General features: G+C 46.7%; 1 protein-coding gene across 1 annotated transcript; it reads left to right on the top strand.

Annotated features, from left to right (window-relative positions):
• Positions 1-4,902: 4,902 nt before the first annotated feature.
• LOC150038984 (cyclic AMP-dependent transcription factor ATF-3) lies at positions 4,903-18,758 on the top strand. The gene is made up of 4 exons (XM_090328170.1): positions 4,903-5,029; positions 12,401-12,644; positions 17,145-17,252; positions 18,304-18,758. Exons 2-4 carry the CDS (start codon positions 12,405-12,407, stop codon positions 18,499-18,501), a joined length of 546 nt encoding a protein of 181 aa, XP_090184296.1. The 5' UTR covers positions 4,903-5,029; positions 12,401-12,404; the 3' UTR covers positions 18,502-18,758.
• Positions 18,759-21,422: the final 2,664 nt, after the last annotated feature.

Below are 21,422 nucleotides of genomic sequence, written 5' to 3' on the forward strand. Positions count from 1 at the left end.
CATGAGAAAAAATGTCCAGAAGGAAATGTCAAAATGTTAGTTGTGTTGAAATGATAGTATTTTTCTTCTTGCCTGTTTCCCTGGTTTTCAAAATGATAAAACATAATTATAAAAAAAAGTTCTCCCCAAAGGGCACAGGATCTCTCTATACAGTCCTCAGGTTGTCCTCGGATTTGTAATCCTCAGATCAGCTTCCCAAATGTTGGCTGTTACATGCATGAACCACTGTGCCCAGCCAAGAATCTTTAAAAGTGCGATTAAAAAATATATATTTTCAAATCACTTGCACATCTATTATTTCATTTGAGGGGGAATTCATGTGAAGTAATTCTTTTTTGTAAACTGGAAAACCGAAACAGTATGCCTATGTCACTAAGTCACTCAATTGGCTAGAGGTCACACATCTCCTGAGTCTTATTAGTACCCTGGCTTCCAGGACATCATCACAGTTCTTGGTCTTCAGGATCTGCTCTCAGTTAAGATTTCCATTTAAGGAAATTGTTGCTATCTAGATTTGACTCTGTGGTTCAAGTTGGGTGTCTATGGCCCTTGATGACAGAGTATACCAAAGATGTCCCCAGAGATACAATCCCAGCCTTGAGTGTCCTGTTACCCTCTTCTCTGGCAAGGTATCAGGTTCTTGTGGGTAAAAATTCTTGGAAATATTGACACAGAAGGAGGGAAAGGGAAGACAAGCTATGTCTGAGAATCACATCTGTCAATATTTCTCAGCTCTAGATTTTGGAGAACTGAGTCTGTTCTTATGCCTTCAAAACTTTCCAAAACTTTTCTCCCTCTGGCTCGTTCAGAACTTACCAGGGGCTCACAGGATGACTTTGGCAAAGAGTTTTCATTCAGGACCCTCAGAGCTTAGCCCAGGACTCCTCACTTAAAAAAAAACATCAGAGCCTCAGAAAGGGCATGCCTTGCTCATGAATACCAAAGCCAGACCACATCAGAACTCAAATCCTGTTCGTCTCCCAGGTACTTTCCTCCAGCCCCAGTACTAAGGGCAGTCTTGTCATAGGGTTGCTGTAGGTTGAGAACTGGATTGTCCTCATATTTGCTCATTGGTTCCATCTCTTCTCTCTTCAAGATTGTCATTCTTGTATTGATGACTCCACCCATGTCTTGCCACTGATGATCAGGCTAGCATTGGGGGGTAGACTCAGGGGTATCTTAGAAAGCGCTCCCCTATTCTTAGCTAAGGATATTTCTCACTGAGGGTTAACTTTGTGCCTCATCCTCAATGGATGTGCATCCAGTGCTTAACTGTTAGTGTCATTTTTCAGGTGAGAACATTTAAGCCTGGAAAGTGAAATGATTTACCTAATGGAACGCAGCTAGCTATGAAGTGCTGGGTCCTAAATCCAAGTGCCTTTCACATGTCCCTGGGGAGTGCTGCCTTGGTTTCCAGAGGATAAGTACTTTGGAGACTCTTAAATTAGTAACCCCCACATTCAAACTCATTTTGTAGGCAATGTGGGCAGGAAGTGGACTAAAGAAGAAAACAATCCACCCCACTTCCTTTCTGAGGGGAAGAAGTGGGTTGAGTCAGGTAGACTGGGCTAGTGCCCTGATGCTTTCCAGACTGGTTTTTACCTTGCACTTAACTTGTGCTTTTCAGCACTGTGTGCAAATAGAATTTTGGAATCTGGAGACCAAAGTAATGAGGGACTGGGCTCTGCACTGAACTAAGAAACTGTTAAATATCTCTTGAAATTTCCTCTCTTCTCCTTCTCCTTCTTCTCCTTCTCCTTCTTCCTCTTCTTCCTCTCCTCCTCCTCCTCTTCTTCCTCCTTCTCCTCCTCCCTCTCCTCCCCTTCTCCTCCTTCTCTTTCTCCTTCTTCTTCTTTTTGGCTCCCCACAATGTTTTGTATTTAGATTTGGTTGCCACGAATGGACTGTTTTTAGATGCTTTGTTTTTTTTTCCCCTCCCTTTTTGATTTTTTTCTCTCTTCCTTATGTACATGCCGCAGCATGAAAGCTCCACTTCTTATCTCACTCAGCAAAACACACCAAAGTTGATGTAGATTTCCCCCAGACAGTTCCTGGGCCATAAAACCTCAGCACAATTCAAGTCTCTGCTTAACCCTCTTTCATTGAGGATTAACCCCTGAAGTCACCCTTTGGGGTTTCTTTCTGGGAGAGAGACATTCTTTGCCTTTGTTTAAAGAAGCACTTTTAGTGCAGGGAGTTTTCTTGCCTCCTTCTGCCTTTGTGTGTGGTGAGAGAGGGTTCTAGACACTGGTGACATTAAGTCATGAAATGAGGATGTAAGGGACTCAGATGCTGATGCCATCCTGAGACACAGACCTTGGGGGCTTTCCCCTTTTATTGCTCTTTCCAGTCTCTCCAACCCTTCAAGCATTCTCCAATTCTCCCAGGAGCCGAGGGAAGGGAGGCAGGCAGGAAGAACTTTTTGTTTTCCTTGGAAAAGAGAGTTTCATTCATGTGGGAGTGGACTTTCTTCTCAGTCAAGATTCTTATCGTGACTTCCAGAGTTTCAGTAGGAGAGTGCAGGGACAAGAGAATAAATGTCAAGCTCAGACTTTTGTAAATGCTGACAGCGTTTTCTATCCAGGTGCGACTTGGAGATTTAAAATTAAGAAATTATTGGAAGGAAACAAGATAAATTGCAGCCACAAACACATCGGACACGATAGATGTCACTGTCAACAATTCCCTTCGTTTAACACTGTTTCCGGCATGTTTATTTGGCTGCTTATTTAGTTGAATTTCCTCCACGGACCGGGCCAAACCTTCACAAATCTGCCTTGGGTGTATTAATGGAATTAGTTTTAATCTGTAAAGTGGCAAAATATTGGGGGTTAGGGAGGCGAGTGGAAATGCGCGTCTCCTTTCATTGCATAATGGTGCTATTTATTCTGGGGCAGTCTATAAGAAGGTACCATAGATAAGTGGAAGTCCCAGGTGACTTTTATTGACACGTACACTGGCTTTCTAGAGGTTGTGCTGACACGCCCGGGGTTTACCTGGCCGCGTAGGGCGGATCGGGGAGGTGTGGAGCCGGGTGTGGGCGTGGGAGATGGAGGGTGGGGCCGGGACCGCCGTTACCAGGGTGAAAAGCAAAGCAAAACACTCTCCCCGTGTTTCCCGAGAGACGCTGCCGAAATCCGGTCAGATCCAGGGCAGGATCACCGGGATCCCGTGATGGAACCACCTCCCGGGTTCCCCAGCCCAGCGGGGAGGACTGCCCCAGGCTGGAGGGGAAGGGGCTGGGTCAGGTGGGACTCTGACTTCGGGGGCGTGGAGCCCGGCTGCGGAGAACTCTGAGTCTCCCTCGCCACAGTGGCGGATGCTGTGGACCGATCGTCCCGGGGCATCTCTAATTCTCATCCCGAATGTACCTTGGATCGCCTTGCTGTCGAGGGAGGGCAGGAGTGTAGGGGTGTCTCTGCCCTCGCCCCGCTCCCCGCACCCTAGCCGCGGGCCGGCGCGCGCAGGTCCCCGGGCGCGGGGGAAAGCCTCGGGCTGCGCTCGCCTCCCCGCCGCGTCGTCCAGTCTGGAAGGACTGCCGCCGCGGTGAAACCGGGCAACGGGAACCGGGAAATCGTTCTTAAGGTTCAAACCCAGTCCCGCTGAGGCGGAAACTCCGACGCGGGACCGCACTTGGCCCGCCCGGCCCGGTTCGTTCTGTCGGGTCTCCACGCCGCCTGTGATCTAGCTGGGGGCACTCGGAGTTCCGTCCCGCTTCTGTTCGCTCCGGGCGCAGCAAAGTACGTGGAAACCCAAGATGGTTTTCTCCACATACCGCCAGAGAACCAGGCCATCCATCCTGGTTAGCCCCCTCCACACACGTCTTTCCTGGTTCTCCTTTGCAGCTGGCCTCAAGTCTCGACGTCTCAGAGGATCTCTCCTCTCCCTAAGAATGCCTCGTGGTGTCACACGTTTCAAGTGCTCTGTGGTTTGTTAAAACAACACCAACAAAGAGCGGAACTGACGGGGGGGGGGGGCTACCACGCGCCCCTCCCGGTCCCAGGCAGCCCGGCACGCGTGCGCGCGCCCGGGTGGGGTGTGCGCTCGAGTGGGGCGTGCAGTGCGGCTCAGGGGCACGATCCGGGCCAGCGCTCCCCCCACCCCACCTCCGTATTTGTGTACCCGTCCAATTTCTCTCGGTCTCCACCAAGGAGACCCCTGTGAAGTCACGGTAGGGTAACTTCGGGTCCCTCTTCCACCCGACCCCGCCCCCTCCTTGAGAAAGGGGCGGCTAATAAAAAAAAAAAGAAAAAAGAAAAAGAACCTGTGCCTGTCTGATGGTCTAGAAAATGACCACGCATTTTAGAGAAAGGTCGTGCCCGCTTCCCAGATTTCACCTAGTCTGGGCCAGGGCCAGGGATCCGCCTCTCCGCCCCCCTCCCCCGAACCTAGCGGAGGGAGAGATGCCAACGCGGTGGAGTCATGCCTCTGGCTTGGGCATCATTGGCTCATGCCTGGAACACGCAGCGGCGAGTACGCACATCTGGCGGCTCGCCCAGGCGGCTCCAGTCCTGATATGGAGAGAGAGGGCGGGCGGCCGTGCGGCCCAAACACGCCAGGCGGGGAGGAGACGCCGAGCCCCAGGCCGGCTCCTCCCGGAGCTTGCATCACCAGCCACCCCCGCCCCCCAACGCACACCCGCCATCCGCCCGCCCCTCGCCCCGCCTCCGTCCCTCCTCCACCCCGCCTCCCGGCGCTCGGGCCGGTTCTCCCGGGAAGCTATTAATAGCATTACGTCAGCCTGGGACTGATAACCCGGAGAGAGCCGGGGCCCGGCCAGACGCGGAGTTATAAAAGGGGTGATGCAACGCGCTGCCAGCCACAGCCGCACTCCGCGAGGCGCGCACCGGACGGCGCTCTCCCCGCGCCCGCCCCGCCGCCCCAGCCGCCCCAGCCGCCCCAGCCGCCCAGCCCGCCCGCGCTCCGGCTGAGAGAGTCCTCCGAGCCCGCCCGCTGCGGCCGCCGGACCCACAAACAACCCAACCCTGCCCGCCCTCTGGACCCTGGCCGCCCCGAGCGGAGACTGGAGGTGAGTGCGAGCGCGGCGGGAGCGGCTCGCCTGGTCGTAACCGGTCTCCGGGACCCCGCGCCCCGGCCCGGCCTCTCCCTGCCGGGAAACTTCGGGCCGACTTTCTCCCAGCCACTGCGGCTCCTCCGCGCGCGCGGAGAAAGTTTTCTAACAAAGTGAAAGAACATTTTCTTTGGATTTTCGGGGCGCGAACCATGCCTAGAGGCGGAGGGGACGGGGCGCCCGCTGGGTCGCGGAGCTCGGAGCGGGCCGTCCGCGGGCGGCGGGCGGGTGGGCGAGGGGTGGCCCGAGGGGGCGTCCCAGGCTGTCCGGCGCGCCGTCCCCGCGCCGCGTCCCATCCCCTCACCTCGTGTTCGGGTGTCTCCGCCAAACCACTTCCAAGGAGACCCTCCCCAAGTCGGCGGAGGGGTGCGGTGGCCCGAGGGCTCTTCGCAACGCCGCCCCGGGCACCCGGAGAAATGAATGGGGCGCCGACGGACGAGCCGGGATCCAGACGGGGGTGGGGGGGTTGAGAGGGCGGGGATCGCAGCCTCTGGAGGCCGCCTTGCGCCCCTGCTCTCCCCGGAGCCTTCCCCCGCAGGAGAAGAGGGTAGGAAGCCCCAAATGAAAGTTAGCGGGGGCCGTTCGGAGGCGGTGACGGCTGGAGTCGCGCCGCCCCGGAGCGGAGCGCTCGGCTCCGGCCCCGGCCATCCCTGCGCTCTTCTGTCTCCCGGCTCTGCGCTTCGCACCCCGGCTTCTCCCTCCCGCAGAAAGCTGCCGTTCTTACTTTGTGCCCAGGGAGACCCGCGGTGGGAGGGGGGTAGGGAGCGAAGATGCGGAGCCCGTAGCACAGGTCTGTGCGAGAGAAGAGTTCCGTGCTCCAGAGCGGACCCTGAGAGCTTAGACGGCGTTTCGCGTCCTCCAGCCTCCTCGCGGAGGGAGGCAATAGGTGGTGGTGCGCAGAGTTGGTGCAGGCAATCCTTTGGGCTGAAGATCATTTTAGACTTTGGAATAGTGTAACTTAAAAAAAAAAAAAGATCCACTGCCGGGACTTGAATGAGAGAACCTCGCCCAATGTCATTGAGGGGAGTTCTCTGTGGGGCATCTCTGTCCACTGTACCCCCACTTTGTTCTCCTTGGGCTAGTTCTACTCTATTCCCACCACATTTCCGTTTTCATCTTCCATCTACTTTATCTTCCAACTATCTTCCTTCCTTCCTCCCTTCCTTCCTGCCTCCCTCCCTGTCTCCCAGTCTCTCCCTCCTCTTCTCCTCATCCAGCTTCTCCTTACCCTTCCCCTCTTCCCCTCTCTTTCTCTTTTCTTTATTTCTTTCCCTTTTTTTTGATTTTTTTTTAAATAGGGTCTTGCTATGTAGCCCCTGGCTGATTTCAAACCTGCAATCCGCTGCCTCTGGGATTGCACATGTAGCACAGCATCCTTCTTAATTTCTCCATGTAGATGGCAGATAGTTGCTTATAAATAAAGGAGTTGCCAAATCCTTAATAGAGCTAGAAACAATTGGGGGCTAGAAAATCTGGGTGTTCTCCCAGTGTATCTGTTTCAAGTGTCGTTGGTATATGCAATCTTTTGTTTGGGACTTTTATTCCCCAGCTTAAGGGGAGGAAACATTCACTTTCTTCTCCCCTAGTTTGGCATATAGCATTTGTTATTAGAATAATGCTGAAACTGTGCAGGCTCTTGCTTTGAGAATATCCTGAATGAGTAGGGATGAGGATGCCCTTTACTGTTAATGGAGGTTTTGAGGAAACAGGAGAGCTGTCCAGGCCTACTGTTTGGAGAAGAACCTGTGATGGGTATGGCTTTAGTCATTTTAGTCATCTTCTGATTCCTTCTTCCTCATGACCTTTTCATTCTGTAACCCCTCCCTGTCTTCTGTCAAAGTCCCCTCTGTCATGGGTACCAAGGTGGAAGGTCTATTGACCTCTGTCTACCTCGTTAATAACTGGCATCCAGTTGCTTTATTGGTTGATACTACCAAGTGATGGATCTTTGTTGTGGGGCAAAAATGAACAGTGGGGTGGGTGTCAACAGCTTGGGAGTGAGACAAGTTAATGATCTTGGATAAGTCATTTACTCGTCTTGGGCCTAAATTTACATAATTGTAAAATGAGGATCTGGCTTAAGTATTTCTAGTAGTGGGTAATCCATGATTTCTACTAGACCAACTATATGATTTCCTCCTTTTTTTTTTTTTTTTTTTTTTGGTTGGTCATGGAGCTTGAACTCAGGGCCTGTCCCAAAGCTCTTCAGCTCAAGGCTAGTGCTCTACCACTTTTGAGCCAGGTTTTTTGGTGGTTAATTGGCAATGAGTCTCATGGACTTCTCTGCCCTGAGTGACTCTGAACCGCAATCATCAGATCTCAGCCTCCTAAGTAGTGAGGATTACAGGCGTGAGCCACCTTGGACATTTCCTCCTTGTTAAAATTGTTTGTGCTTGGAACAAGGTCAGTAGTTCTGAATGTTACAGAGAAGGAGTGAGAACATAGCCAGGCATAGCCAGGACACCACAGAAACTTTTTTTTTTTTTGGTGTGTGGGTTTTTGTTTGTTTGTTTGTTTTTGCCAGTCCTGGGGCTTGAACTTAGGTCCTAGGCACTATCCTTGAGTTTTCTCAAGGCTAGCGCTCTACCTATTGAGCCATAGCACCACTTCCAGCTCATTCTGTATACATGGTACCGGGAAATAAACACAGGGCTTCATGCATGCTAGGTGAGCACTCTACCACTGAGCCGTACTCCCAGTCCCCCACAGAAAGTTTTTGAGAGAGAAATGGTTTTTTATGTAACTGGTGATCTTTTAAGAATGTAGCCGTAGTGGAAAAAATGCTAGTGTCAGCAAACAGCAGGGTGGAATTTACGTAACGTCTTAGGAGCCCAGGGGTTAATCAAAGTACATAGGAGCCTGTGACTGACTGATCTGAAATTCTTGAAAGTTCTAGTTAATTCCTAAACTGGATTGACAACACATTTATCCTGAAGTGGGAAAACTGGAATCACCGTCAATGTGTATGTGTATGTGTATGTGTATGAGAGAAAGAATAGTGAATAAAGGGAATTGTACTATCATTATTCCATTTTACAGATGAGAAGACTAATGGTGCATACACAAGATGTGAATGGTAAAGATAGTTTTTTGGAGGTAGTGCTTTTATGATCATGAAGTCCAGCCTTACACTTCTAAGCTCTCTCTCAAACAGGCTGGGACAAAAGACCAAATAGATGTGGAGAGTTAGAGAAACTCAGTATTGACTTTGTAGTACTCTAGATTGGTTAGTGAGTAGTATTCAGTGGAAAGAGATGAAATTAAAAGTGAAAATTCAGTGACATTGTAACTGCTTGGAAATAAAAATCTAGGCACTGAATTTCCAGTTAAAGAAATAATGAGTGAAGTTTCACTTTCTTGAAAATGATGAAACTGCCAGTGACATGACATGATATCTGATTGGAAATGATGCAGCAGCAAAATGCAGGTTCTTTGGGTAGCAGTTCTGAACAAATTCATGATCAATGAAGAAAGTCATCTCAGATCTAAAGTGTTCTCCTTCCCCATCTTTCTTTCTGTCCAACAAAGGCTATTTCAATTGTGGGGGGGGGGCGGGGGGGGAGGTCGTGGAGCTTGAACTTTGCCTAGACGCTGTTCCTGAGTTCTTCAGCTCAAGGCTATCTCCCTACACTGGAGCCACACCCCACTTCCCATTTTCTAAAGGTTAATTGGAGATAAAGGTCTCAGGTTCTTTTGTGCCCAGGCTGGCTTTGAACCTTGATTCTCAGATCTCAGCCTCTTGAGTAGCTAGGATTACAGGTGTGAGCCACAATGCCCGGCTCTTTTTTTTTTTTTTTAATTTAAGATTGGTTTCACTATAGACACAGCTCCATGTTTAGGTTTTTGAAAATCAGTGTCATGTTTCCTTCCTGGGCTGGCTTCCAACCATGATCCTCAGATCTTAGCCTCCTGAGTAGCTAGGATTGCAAGTGTTAGTCATCCATCCATCCCTAAGAGCTCAACTTTCAAATAAATGATAATAATATACATGAATCTAATAAAAATAAATAAATAATAACAATGAAAGTTTAGTTTCATTTTCCTTGTGGGAACACAGCCTGGATCTAGGCTGAATCATATCATAGGAGATCAAGTAAAGGACAAACTAGAAAGTACCAAGAGGCTCAGCTTCAGCCTTGTACAGAGAAAGATCAAATTTCCACAGATACAATTCCTTTATTATGAAAAAGGCTCTTAACAGTGTCATGTCCCCAAGGAAGCCCATTTGATGCTTTTCATGAAAATAGTCCATACCACTGACATTCTTCATTTTCTTTTTTTCAGTTGTAGACTCTCACAGGGACTTTTTTTTTTTTTTTGGTCATGGGACTTGACCTCTGGGCATGGGCACTGTCCCTGAGCTCTTCAGCTCAAGGTTACTGCCTTACCCCTTGAGCCACAGCACTACTTTTAGTTTTCTAGTGATTAATTGGAGACAAGAGTCTTAGGTTCTTTATTGCCTGGGCTGGCTTTGAACCATGATCCTCAGATCTCAGCCTCCCGAGTAGCTAGAATTAGAGGCATGAACCTCCAATACCTGGTTCATTTTTCATTTTCTTTCATTAGGACTGATGACCTTACACTAGGAAGGAGTAAACATAAAAAGTTTCAAACAGCAGAACTCAACCCTCAAGAGCTCATTAATACACATAGCTTCATGGCAAGGATACAGTCACAATGGAATTCAAACTACAAGAAAGCTATCCAGTCCTCCAGACAAAGCCAGTCCAATTGTAGCTCCACTTCTATCCCTGAACTGTTAGATTTTTAAATAAAGCTGGAAAAGAAGGAGAAACAGTTGCCAGGGAGAATCTCAGACTTAAGGCTTCAGAAGCCTAAAGTTTATCATTTGATGCAAGTCTTTCCCTGGCATCCTACGATTACAGGATTAAGTTGAGAGAATAATTCAAGTTCTGCTTTATGAAGCGTTGGATGAGGATTCCATACATTTCCTGGGTCCTAATGTCTTGTGAAGGGCAGCATTAGTTAGCCTGGAATTCTTGCCTTCATCGGTGGATATTGGATGTCCATTGGGATGAAGAGGCCAGGGCATCCCTGGACATCCGCTTGAACCCTGCAGAGCCTCTGGGAAAGAGCCAGCCCTCCACAGGACAGGTCTTTGGGAGACCTGGTGATAATATAGGCCCTAGTTGACAAGGCTTACCACCCAGCATTCACAACTCCTCATGTGACTTCTAGGGAAATAGAAGCCCCTGGGAAGTACAGTGAAGACATGTGATTGAGTGGTCTTCAGATCTTCATTTTTCAGATCCCTGTGAGAATTTTGGGGCTAGAAAGCTCATTTAAATATACTTCCTGATTATGGGCATCAGACAGGTGTGTATCCTGAGATATATAGACCAATAGTTCATTAGTCAGAGCTCAAGATTTCTTCTGTGAGTGTTTTCTTAGTTTTTCCCCCCTTTTCATTATTTCTGTTCTCTACCTTCTACAAGCCCCCAAGCCTCAACCCTAAAGACACTACTCTGGGTTTTTGTTCGTTTTTGCAATATAGAATAATATTTTGTTTTTCAGTGGTTTTTCAACTTATAAGGGCTTAAGTTCTATAATCAAACCGAATTCTAAATTCTCACAGTGTCCCATGTTAACATGATTCTGGAGAAATGGCTTAGTTTGTCTAAGACTCAGTTAACTGGTCATAACTCACGGCCTTCTCACAAGAATTAAATGAGATAGTGTACATCTTAGAGATTTTCCAGAGGACATCCTGTTTGACTGTACTTGGCTAATGACCACAGGTCACTGAATTGAGAAGGATGATACAACTCACCATGTGCCAGATGGTGTACACACTAAGTTGTTTCATGAGAGACAACTTCAGGGATCAGAAGCTCTAGCCTTGAGAAAGTCCAAGGACAGTGCTCAGGCCCTGAGCTCAAGCCCAGGACTGGCAAAAAAAAAAAAAAAAAACCCAACAAAAAAACAAGTGAATAATAAAACTTGAGTCATTTGCTTTAACTCTTCCATCCTCATTTCATTTATTTTATTATTTTAGTGCCATATCAGGTCTTGAATTTGGGGCCTGGGCACTGTCCCATAGCTTTTTTGCTCAAGGCTATTACTGTATAGCTGGAGCCTATAACTATCACTCAGTCACTGGAGCCACAGCTCCATTCTGGCTTTTTTGCTGGTTAATTAAAGACAAGAGTCTCATAAACTTTCCTACTTGGCCTGGCTTTGAACTGTGATCCTCAGATCTCATCCTTCGGAGTAGCTAGTATCACAGATGTGAACTACCAGCACTCAGCCCCCAGTTTATTTATTAGGTTGGGCAGTGTCTGTCCAAAGGGCCAGCAGACATTGTGAACCAAATGTTGCCAGGCTTCAGGATAGAATAATGGCAGAGATTCCCTTCATGCACTGGAGGAGTTCTTGCTCATTGACCAGCTAAACACCAGGTGTCAAAGAGCTGGCAGCTAGCCCAAGTCACCTGTCCTTGCACCTTACTCTGCCCTTAGCCTAAGATTCTTCTTGTACCTTAGGGCTAATGTCCAGATCTGTGCTCCTGACTTTTCCTTACCCTGAGGTCTTCTGCTTGGCCAGCTTAAGAAGGGGCTCTATGTTCCCCACATGACCTGAATCCCTGCCATTGCCATCCTCTGCCAAGGACTGGGCAACAAAGCACACCCAGCTACTGTTACCTTCCTCATCCCCATTACTTGCAAACAACTTCCTGGACGAGAAGCCTCAGAGATTTAGTTGCTAAAGTCAAGGCTGAGCAAGGGTCTCTGTCTTTTGCTTTTATGTCTACTCACTGATTCTTGATTCCAAGTACCTTGTAGACTTCTTTTTGAGAAAGAGACTGAAAATGGGATTGCACAATGATCAGATTTTTTTTTGAAGCAACTTAATTTTTTTATTGTAATTAGTAAAAGGGTTACATGATATTTGCCAGATAGAAGGTGCATTAATTCACATACATTGATACCCTTTCACATGTCTTGGTACCCATTTCCCTCCCCCCCCACACCCCCCACCTGATCAGATTTTTTTTTAAATAAAAACATTCTTCCTCTTTGAGATTGACATAACATTTGCATATCTGCCCAATGGCTAAAACTAACAGCTCTTTATACAAGAGTTCAGAATAACCTGAAATGTCAACGCTTATAAACTTTCTGCATCACTGAGCTGTGTATTTTAAGCCTGTTTTACTTAAGATGAGGATGGAATGCCATGAAAACAAGTCAGGAGCCCAGGGACTGATGGGACTGTCCTCTGGGTTGGGTAGTGCTCAAGCACGGGGAGGTGACTTAACCCCATGCCCCAGAACCCCTGAAGCAGTTTGGGTTTCAATATGTCTTTCAGCAAAATGATGCTTCAGCACCCAGGCCAGGTCTCTGCCTCGGAAGTCAGTGCCTCTGCCATCGTCCCTTGCCTGTCCCCTCCTGGGTCACTGGTGTTTGAGGATTTTGCTAACCTGACACCCTTTGTCAAGGAAGAACTGAGGTTTGCCATCCAGAACAAGCACCTCTGTCATCGGATGTCCTCTGCACTGGAGTCAGTAACCGTCAGCAACAGACCCCTGGAGATGACAGTCACAAAAGCAGAGGTGGGTTCCACCACATATTTTCATTACTTGAACATATTTTTTAAAAATCACACTTACCACATAGGCACATGTGTTTTTGTTTGTTGTCTTGGAGCTTGAACTCAGGGCCTGGGCACTGTCCCTGAACTTCTGCTCAAGACTTGTGCTCTACTACTTCAGCCACAATGCCACTTCCAGCCTTTTCTGAGTCATTTATTAGAGTCTCATGGACTTTTCTGTCTGGGTTGGCCTCGAACTCTGATCCTCAGATCTCAGGCTCCTGAGTAGCTAGCATTATAGGAATGAGTCACCAACCTCTGGCTGGAAGCTTGTTTTATAGGAATCAACCGACAAAAGAACTGCCCTCAGGAGGTTTATCTTCTACCTTGGTGCTTACCTCTATTGTCTATAAAGACAATATATAGAATAAGTAAGTGAGCAGGCCAGATGATGCCTGTCACCCTAGCACTCAGGAGACAAAGGCAGCAGGATCTCAAGTTCAAGGCTAGCCTGGGCTATGTTGTGAGGCTGGGTCTTAGAACAACAAAAAGGGGCTAAGAGGGTAGCCTAGAGGTAAAATGCTTGCCTAGCATGCATGAAGCCCTGGGTTTGATTCCCCAGTACTACGTACACAGAAAAAGCCAGAAATGGTGCTGTGGCTCAAGTGGCAGAGCATTAGCCTTGAGCAAAAAAATGTGTTCAAGGACAGTGCCCAGGACTTGAGTTCAAGTCCCAGATCTGGCAAACAACAGAAACAAAAAGAATCAGTGAAGGGCTAGCATGAGAGACAAGTTCAAGGAGAAAAGCAAGAAAGGGAACAGCGAGAGAGGAAAAGGCTGGGGCTGCTTGAGGTCAAGGAAGGCTTTACTGATAGGGAATTGTGAAGAGGGACTTGAAAGAACAGGTAGAAGCCATGTGGAAAACTGGCAAGAGAGGATTAGAGTGCCAAGGGAGGAGCATGGTTGGTGTAAAGTGGGGTGTGGGTAGGGTGGATTGTAGGGGTGGGAGTGAACGAGGGACAGAGAACACAGGGTCTTATGAACAATTTTATAAATATAACCATTTTATATCTATATGTATATATATATACACACAGGTGTATGTATATATGTATGTATATAACTATGGGAAACCATTGGGGGGGTCTCTGAGCAGATCAGTGCCATGCTCTGACATACTTGTATATGATTATTCTGGCCAGGAATGAGCAATAAGGGCATGACAGTGTGTGTAGAAATGAGATTATGGAACCATCCAGGTAAGCGAAAGAGGGTCTGGCTCAGTGCAGGTGCAGAGAAGTAGCTGGCTCTGGATGTGACTTGAAGGGAAAGCTGCTTGGCTGATGGAATGTGGGTGTGGAAGAAGAGCTCAGGGTGACATTAAATATTCAGACTGACACAGCTGGGAGATGGGAGTATTCATTTGCTGCTGGAGTTGGAGCTGCAGAAGATTGAGTGGCACAAGAGCTAGGGAGTCCATAAACATGTCTAACAGACATATACCAAGAGTCCAGAAGAGAATCTACTAGAAATATAGAGATAGATAGAAGTCAGGGATGTATTGATGGTATTTAAAACCATGATGAATTGGGGTGAGGTCACCTTTCATGTTGAGTCTTTCTGAGGAAGCAAGGAGTGTGATAATTATCTTCATCATCTCCAGAACACAATTGCTTAGACAGGACAGCGAGGACCAGGCAGCCATTGCTTATGGTGATGCTCACAGACTTGGTACCACATGTCTGCTCCAAGTACACTTCTGGCCGAGACACTTGCTGTGATTTGCACTTTCATAAGACACCTGGAGTAATAGGTATGGTGGTACATTTGAGACATGGTTGATGGTGATGGCTCAAGAACATCAGAGCCAAGATCTTGTCATGTTCTTGGCCTTGCTGTCATAGTTGCAAGATGGGAGCATTTCAGAATTACCTAACTGGCTGGTGATTGCAGTTCTGGCTCGGAAGGACTGGTTCCAGAGGAGGCTGAGGATTGGGGTTGTGGAGTAGTGATACAGAGCACTTGCCTGGAACGTGTAAGGGTTTGGGTTTGATCCCCATCACTGTCAATATAAAATCACCATCAACATCACTCTTATATTCTGTCCTTACCCCTGCCTAATTTGATCGAAGGGTTAAGACATTTGCAAAAACTCTAGAAGAGGGCTTGTCTCATAGCCTTCAATGGAGAGTTGCCGGGCCTGTGCTGCTATGCCATTAGGCATGATGACAGGCATTATCTGGGCTCCCCTCAGAGGAGAGCACAGAGGGAACAGCAGAACGTTTGCTGTTGTTCCAATGTTGTCCAGTGTGAGATTTTTTTTTTTTCCAGATAACAAAATGCAATGAGAGAGAAAGGGAAGGATGTAGAGACATAGAGGAAGGAGGTAGAAGAGGGAGGGAGAGAGAGAAGGAGGGAAAGGAAGGAAAGGAGGGAGGGAAGGATGGAGAGAGGGAGCAAGGGAGGGAGGGGGGGAGGGAGGGAGGGAGGGAGGAAGGAAGAAAGGAAGGAAGGAAGGAAGGAAGGAAGGAAGGAAGGAAGGAAGGAAGGAAGACTTTGAAAAGATAGCTGGACGATTCTCCAGAGGAAGAAATCAGCAGTCTCCCTCATGGGAACACTCTTGAAAGTCATACAAGTCATCTTTTTTTTGTATTCACCGAATTGACTGACCTCCTAATCATCAGTCAGGGCAACAAGTAGTTTTACCTGTGTTCTGAAAGAGGAAGCACCAGTAGATCTAGTTGAATAACTGGTCCTTTGGGTAGTTAGAATTTTGATCTTTAGATAAGATACTGAACCTGTGAAAATCAGCATTATCCTGTGGGTCTGGACAGCATGAACCTGTTGCTTAGATCTCTGTCCCCTCTGGGAAGGTGACATAGTTGAACAAGGCAGCTAAGGTCAGGAGATGATGCAGGAAGGCAACAAAATCCCTGGGTTTACATCTAGGTTTCGTAGCCTATGGGGTGGATTCCTGGGACCTTCCTGAGAACGTTTTGACTGACTTTCCTGTGCTTCCATTTCTTTATCAGTAAAACAAGAGAGCTGAACAAAATGATCTTTTAGAAAGCCTTTCCTCTCCAGGACAGTGGGGAACTCAGGATTTACTCTGTTCTTCCTCATATGAGCAAATCTGAGTCTTCTGCCACATATCCAAAACATCTATAGGGTTGCAAAGGAAGTATCTGTAGAGATGCAGTGTCTTGAGGAAAGGATTTATCTTGATGATGAGGGCAATAATAAAAAGATAAAACTTAGTAACCGAAGTTTATATAGCACTTACTAGATAATAAGCAAAGCATTTCCCATGTATTAGTTTCCTTAATCTTCATAATGATGATACTAAGGCAAGTGATGCTATTGCTTCCAGTTTCCAATAAGGAAACTGAGGCTCAGGAGAGCCTCAGTGCCTATAGTCTCACCACTGATAAATGGGGATACTGAGATTCCAAACTACATTAGCTTAAAGCCCATTTGTATGCCTATGTGGTTCTAGAATCTAAGAGGAAAAGATGAAGTGGAAATTCCTCTTACCATATTTCTCCTTGGACTCTGTTTCTCTGGACTGCAGTGTCTTCCATCTGTGACACAGCAGACTCAGAGCCATCTAGTTCAAAATAATAGAGAAATGTTGGACGGGAGGAGGAGATTAATGGCATGCCAGGAGCTATGAGAGTACACATGTGAGTTCCCACACCTTTTCTGACATTGGCAGCCTAAATTGCCACTCTCTCAGTTCACCAAATTGCTTCATCCCAGATGGACTGTAGTTTCTTTATGCCAAGTTCAGTGGCAAGATGCTGCTAATTCCTTATCATCTCACAAAGTGAGGTCTGGGTGAATTCCCATGGAGGACCACCTCTCAAAGCAGGGCAACACCATTTTGTTCTGCACTGAGTTCGAGGGCTGGCTCAGGGGTATGGGAGATGATTTATTAGCTCAGTGGATAAAGGTTCATTCTCTTTTTTAAAACATATTTTTATTATTTAAGTAGTTGTTCAAAGGGGGTTACCATTCAACTTACCATCTTCTGAGTACAATGCATCATGGACCTTTTCATCAAAAGGTTCTTTCTTTTTTCATTTTCTTTTTGCTCCTCCTTCAGTGCCAGTCTTAGAGCTTGAACTGGGGCCTGGGCACTGTCCCTGAGTTTTTTGGCTCAAAGCTAATGCTCTATCACTCTGAATTGCAGCTCAGCTTCCAGCCTATTAGTGGCTAATTGGAGATAAGTCTTGCTGCCTTGGCTTGTTTCAAATGATGAGCCTCAGATCCCAGCCTCCTAAATAGCTAGGATTACAGGTGTGAGCCACTGGTGCCAAGCCAAGCCAAAAGTTCATTCTTAAGTATGTATGTGGGGAGGAGGGGAGAGGAGTGAAATGGTTTTGCACTGAAGTGCTTTTTTTTTTTTTTTCTGAGTCAGTTTAGCATTAGGCTAGCCCTGGTTGCTTTTGTAGGTCACTGACCACAGTATATCGAGTATATTTTGTGGTGATGATAAATATATGCCCCTTTGATTTCATAGGTAGCCCCGGAAGAAGATGAAAGAAAAAAGAGGAGGCGGGAAAGAAATAAGATTGCTGCTGCCAAGTGTCGAAACAAGAAGAAGGAGAAGACAGAGTGTCTGCAGAAAGTGAGTGCCTTCCAGCCTGCTCCACCTCTTTTCTGCTCACACCTGTCTCCCAGTAGCCTCTTCTTGTTATTAGATGCAGAGTCTACAAGTCATTTGGTCATGTTTTCCTAAGAAGGGACTTGTTGTTGGCCGCAGATATGCTAGTGTGTAGAATGGCATAGATTCTTCATGGGTGGAACTCTGAGTACTGAAAAGGCAGGTATATGGATTTAAACATGTGAGACACACAGACTTCCAGCAACCTCGGTTAAGTCTGTGCTTATCCACTTATCCCGAAGCTTCCAGGCTGCAGATGACACCAGACCAGTTAAAGAGGTTTCACTTACCCAATTTCCCCAAAAAGAAATTGCTAGCTGTTGTTGGATTCATTATGAAAAGCCTCTAATTCATCTCTTCAAACAAGTGATTTCCTTATCTGCAAGCAGTGCTTATAGTTTCTTTGCTTTCCTGTCTGGATCTGAGCTCTGCCTCCATTCTTTGGGCTCTCGGTTCCTGGCTGCATTGGGCTAGTACCGCTTGAGAATAACCAGGAAGACAGCATGCCTGGGCAGGCCACAGTGCTTGCAGCCTTTCCAATGGCTATGTCTGCTCCCCATGCAGAGTTTTAAGCCAGGTAACCACAGTCTCTGAGGCCTCTTGATGATTGCTTTAAGGGTCAGTGGGAATTAGGGTGTTTTGTGTTTTGACAGGCAGCTTTTTCCCCTATGAAGAGAGGTAGGCAGACATCAGGACACTAAAGACTAAGCAACATGAATGCCTGGATTTCCTTCCAGTTTCCTAAGATCCATTCCAGTCCCAACACCCTACGTATGGGCCACTGGACTGAAGGAGAGGTTATCCCTGAACTGTGAGTTCACTTGCAACTTTAGCTTAGCCACGTCACCATCTATCTTGGTTCTCCCTTTGTAGAACTGTTCTCCCATCTCTGTGCGAGAGTGATTGCCCCAATAACTCTCTCTCAGACAAGCCCCACGGTGTGACTGCCCTTGATGTATCCTTCTCCCTAGCCTCCATTCCCTTCTTAACCATGCCTCTGTTGCCTGGCCTCTAGGAATCAGAGAAGCTGGAGAGTGTAAATGCTGAACTGAAGGCCCAAATTGAGGAGCTGAAGAATGAGAAACAGCATTTGATATACATGCTTAACCTGCATCGGCCCACGTGTATTGTCCGGGCTCAGAATGGGAGGACTCCAGAAGATGAGAGAAACCTCTTTATCCAACAGATAAAAGAAGGAACACTGCAGAGCTAAACACCCATGGCCTGGGGACAACTGAAGCCATTGGAAAGCCAACTTCCTGTGCACACCTAGCATCCCAGAAGCTAAGAGCCATTGAGGCAGGAGGGCTCTCAGTCACTCACTCTGCTGGGTCCTCCCACTCTGCCACAGAATGAACTTTGGACCAGGGCGACCTTTGTGGCCACTTGTGCCACATCTTCAGGATTTGGTCCTTCATACACTGGCTATTCATAGATGTTCCGGGTGTCCCCTGGCTAGGGTCCTGCCCACTTTTCATCTGGGCTCCTTCAGAACCAAGATGCCTACCAATGGGAATCATTACAGAAGCGTCTGTATTTTGGATGGGTGGGTAGGCTGGGATCACCTCTGCTGCAGCTGCCACCATCACTCATAAGGGACTTGGAGTGAATACATTTCTTGAATTTGTGCAATGGCCAGGGTTGGGCTTTTCTAGCAAATATGCTGTTATGTCCTGGAATTACTGTGTGCAAGGCATTCGTTTCAAAATTAGGCACTGTGCTGTTTTCATGTTTGTTTCACACATTGCCAATGTGACTTCCCTCTCTGTGACTTTCTTCAGATTTGGTTTCTGAGAGTTTGGGGGTGTGGAGGTCCTCTCACCACAGGCAGAGTTTCACGAAAGAAGAATAAAAATCATCTTTCTTGATAGCAGATGCTAACAGATTATCAACAGAGGACACCACTCTCTCATTACCCAAGAGTTAATGAAGAGTCTGTAGGCAGGATAGTAGATCTTCTGTTGTAAACTCAGTTACAGTGTCGCAGAAAAGAAAGCAGAAAGAAAGTCCAACTTCCAAAGGGTTAGGACTCTCCACTCAGTGACTCAGGTCAACAGTTATGTTGAGGCCAGCAGAGCCAAAGAAGATTCCGTTTTCCTTTCCTGTGGTCACAACATGTGTCCATGGAGACATATGTTCGAAGCCAGGTGATGCCCAGGGCATGCCATTATATTGGTGTCAGATAGTATTGTTTTTGTCAGGTAGCTGTTTTAAGAAATCTGGCCCAGAGCATGAGTAGCTGTGAGAAATCCCTCACATTGGCCACAGGACTCTGGCTACTACTGTCTGTTAAAATTCTGATGTTTCTGTGAAATCCTCAGAGTGTTTAATCCTACTCAATAGTATCATTACAATTTTCTGTAAGAGAAGGTATTATTTATCCCAGTATTCATGTCAATATAAATAAATATTGGAACCAAGATATGATAAATGTAAGAGTTGTGCTGGTTTCTCTTCTTTTAAATCCATTGGCTGTTGAAATCTAGTGACTCTTACTTCCCTATTATGGGGTATGAGAGAAACTGCCTTTTCTACCAAAGTGTGTTGCTTAAAAGTTCCTCCTTTGACCTGGTGCCTAGGCTCTGGTTAAGGAAAAGGGGAAGTGCTTTGGAATAAGGGAGGATTTTTGAAATGTAAGGTTTTGTCTTAAACTGGTTTCTTTTCTAGATGGAATGAAGACAAACCTCTGATGGTTCAAGAAATAGCAGAGGGTGCAGAGGTATATTTTGAGATTACATGTAGGCTGTTAATCTTATTTCAGAGTCTCCTTATGTAAACACATTTTAGTCTATTCAGACTAGCCAGTCATCAGCAGACCGTGAACCTGCACTCAACCAATCTGAGACGAGGCTCAGGGCCTGCTGCATTAGGGATAATAGAGCTGCCTGCCTGTCCTGTGTGCTTGCTTGCCAGATGTTTGACTGATGGCCCACCATTCTGCCTTTCTGAGACAATTATTTTTCTTTCTCTCATTATGACTCCAGTGGTTCTTGGGGGTTCTTATAACATGGGGAGAGAGTGATTAGTCTTGAATATTCTGTTCATGGTAGGAATTATTTTTTGTGAGTGCTGGAACTGGGGCTTGAATTCAGGATCTGGGTGCTGTCCCTAAACTTTTTTTTACTCAAGGCTACCACTCTACCAGTTGGGCCATTTATGTTGTTTTTGGTGCTTCATTGGAGATAAGTGTCACATAGACTTTCCTGCTTAAACTGATTTTAAACTGAGGGCCTCAGATCTCAGCCTCCTGACTAGCTGGAATTACAGGTGTAAACTACTAGTATCTGGCAGGGAGAGTTGTCCAGTTGCCTATTGGTGCTAAGATAGAATTTTGATAGTAAATCTAAATTGCAGACTATCTTCATGTACATATGCCTAAATTGCACTTCTATTCTTAACTTTTCCTTCATACCTTAAAGGATTATGCATTTTAATTACAGCTGTTGTAGCATGTTAATTTGTACCTCAGTATTACAAGAATGTATTCCAGCTATCAGGAAAGAATGAGAAAAGGAGAGGAAGAAAGAAAATAGTTTTGGACAAATTGTGTATAATGAAGTATACAGATTCCATACTTCAGAGACAAGTATTCCTAATTTTCTGGAATTTCCAGGGACTGTGATTTTTTTTTTTTTTTGTGGGTCCTGGGGCTTGAACTCATCCTGGGCGCTATCCCTGAGCTCTTCAGCTCAAGACTACCTCCTTACCCTTGAGCCAAGCCCCACTTCCCATTTTTTAGAGGCTCATTGGTGATAAGAATCTCAGGTCCTTTGGTGCCTGGGCTACCTTTGAACCTTGATCCTTAGATCTCAGCCTCCTGAGTAGCTAGGAATACAGGCATGAAGCCACCGTGCCAGGCTCAGGACCTGTGATTCTTTAGGCCTGGAATAGAATCAAGCTTTCTCTACTGGTATATACATGTGACACTCACAGGCTAGAGACAAAAACTGATCCCTCTGCCATTTTCATTAAATGTATTAAATGTTACTATTGTGCACATGAATGGTGGGCCTGCCTCTTTGATCTCACCTGTGGTGCTGCCTTTAAACTATCACTTAGGATCCAGGCATCAATTTTGCTTTAATTGCACCTCTGGTGGTTCCTAATCAGTATGTAGACATTATCACTGGAGTA

The sequence above is a fragment of the Megascapheus bottae genome, unplaced genomic scaffold, assembly GCF_031878675.1.
Source record: "Megascapheus bottae isolate mThoBot1 unplaced genomic scaffold, mThoBot2.hap1 H_1, whole genome shotgun sequence".
In the NCBI taxonomy this organism is placed as follows: domain Eukaryota; kingdom Metazoa; phylum Chordata; class Mammalia; order Rodentia; family Geomyidae; genus Megascapheus; species Megascapheus bottae.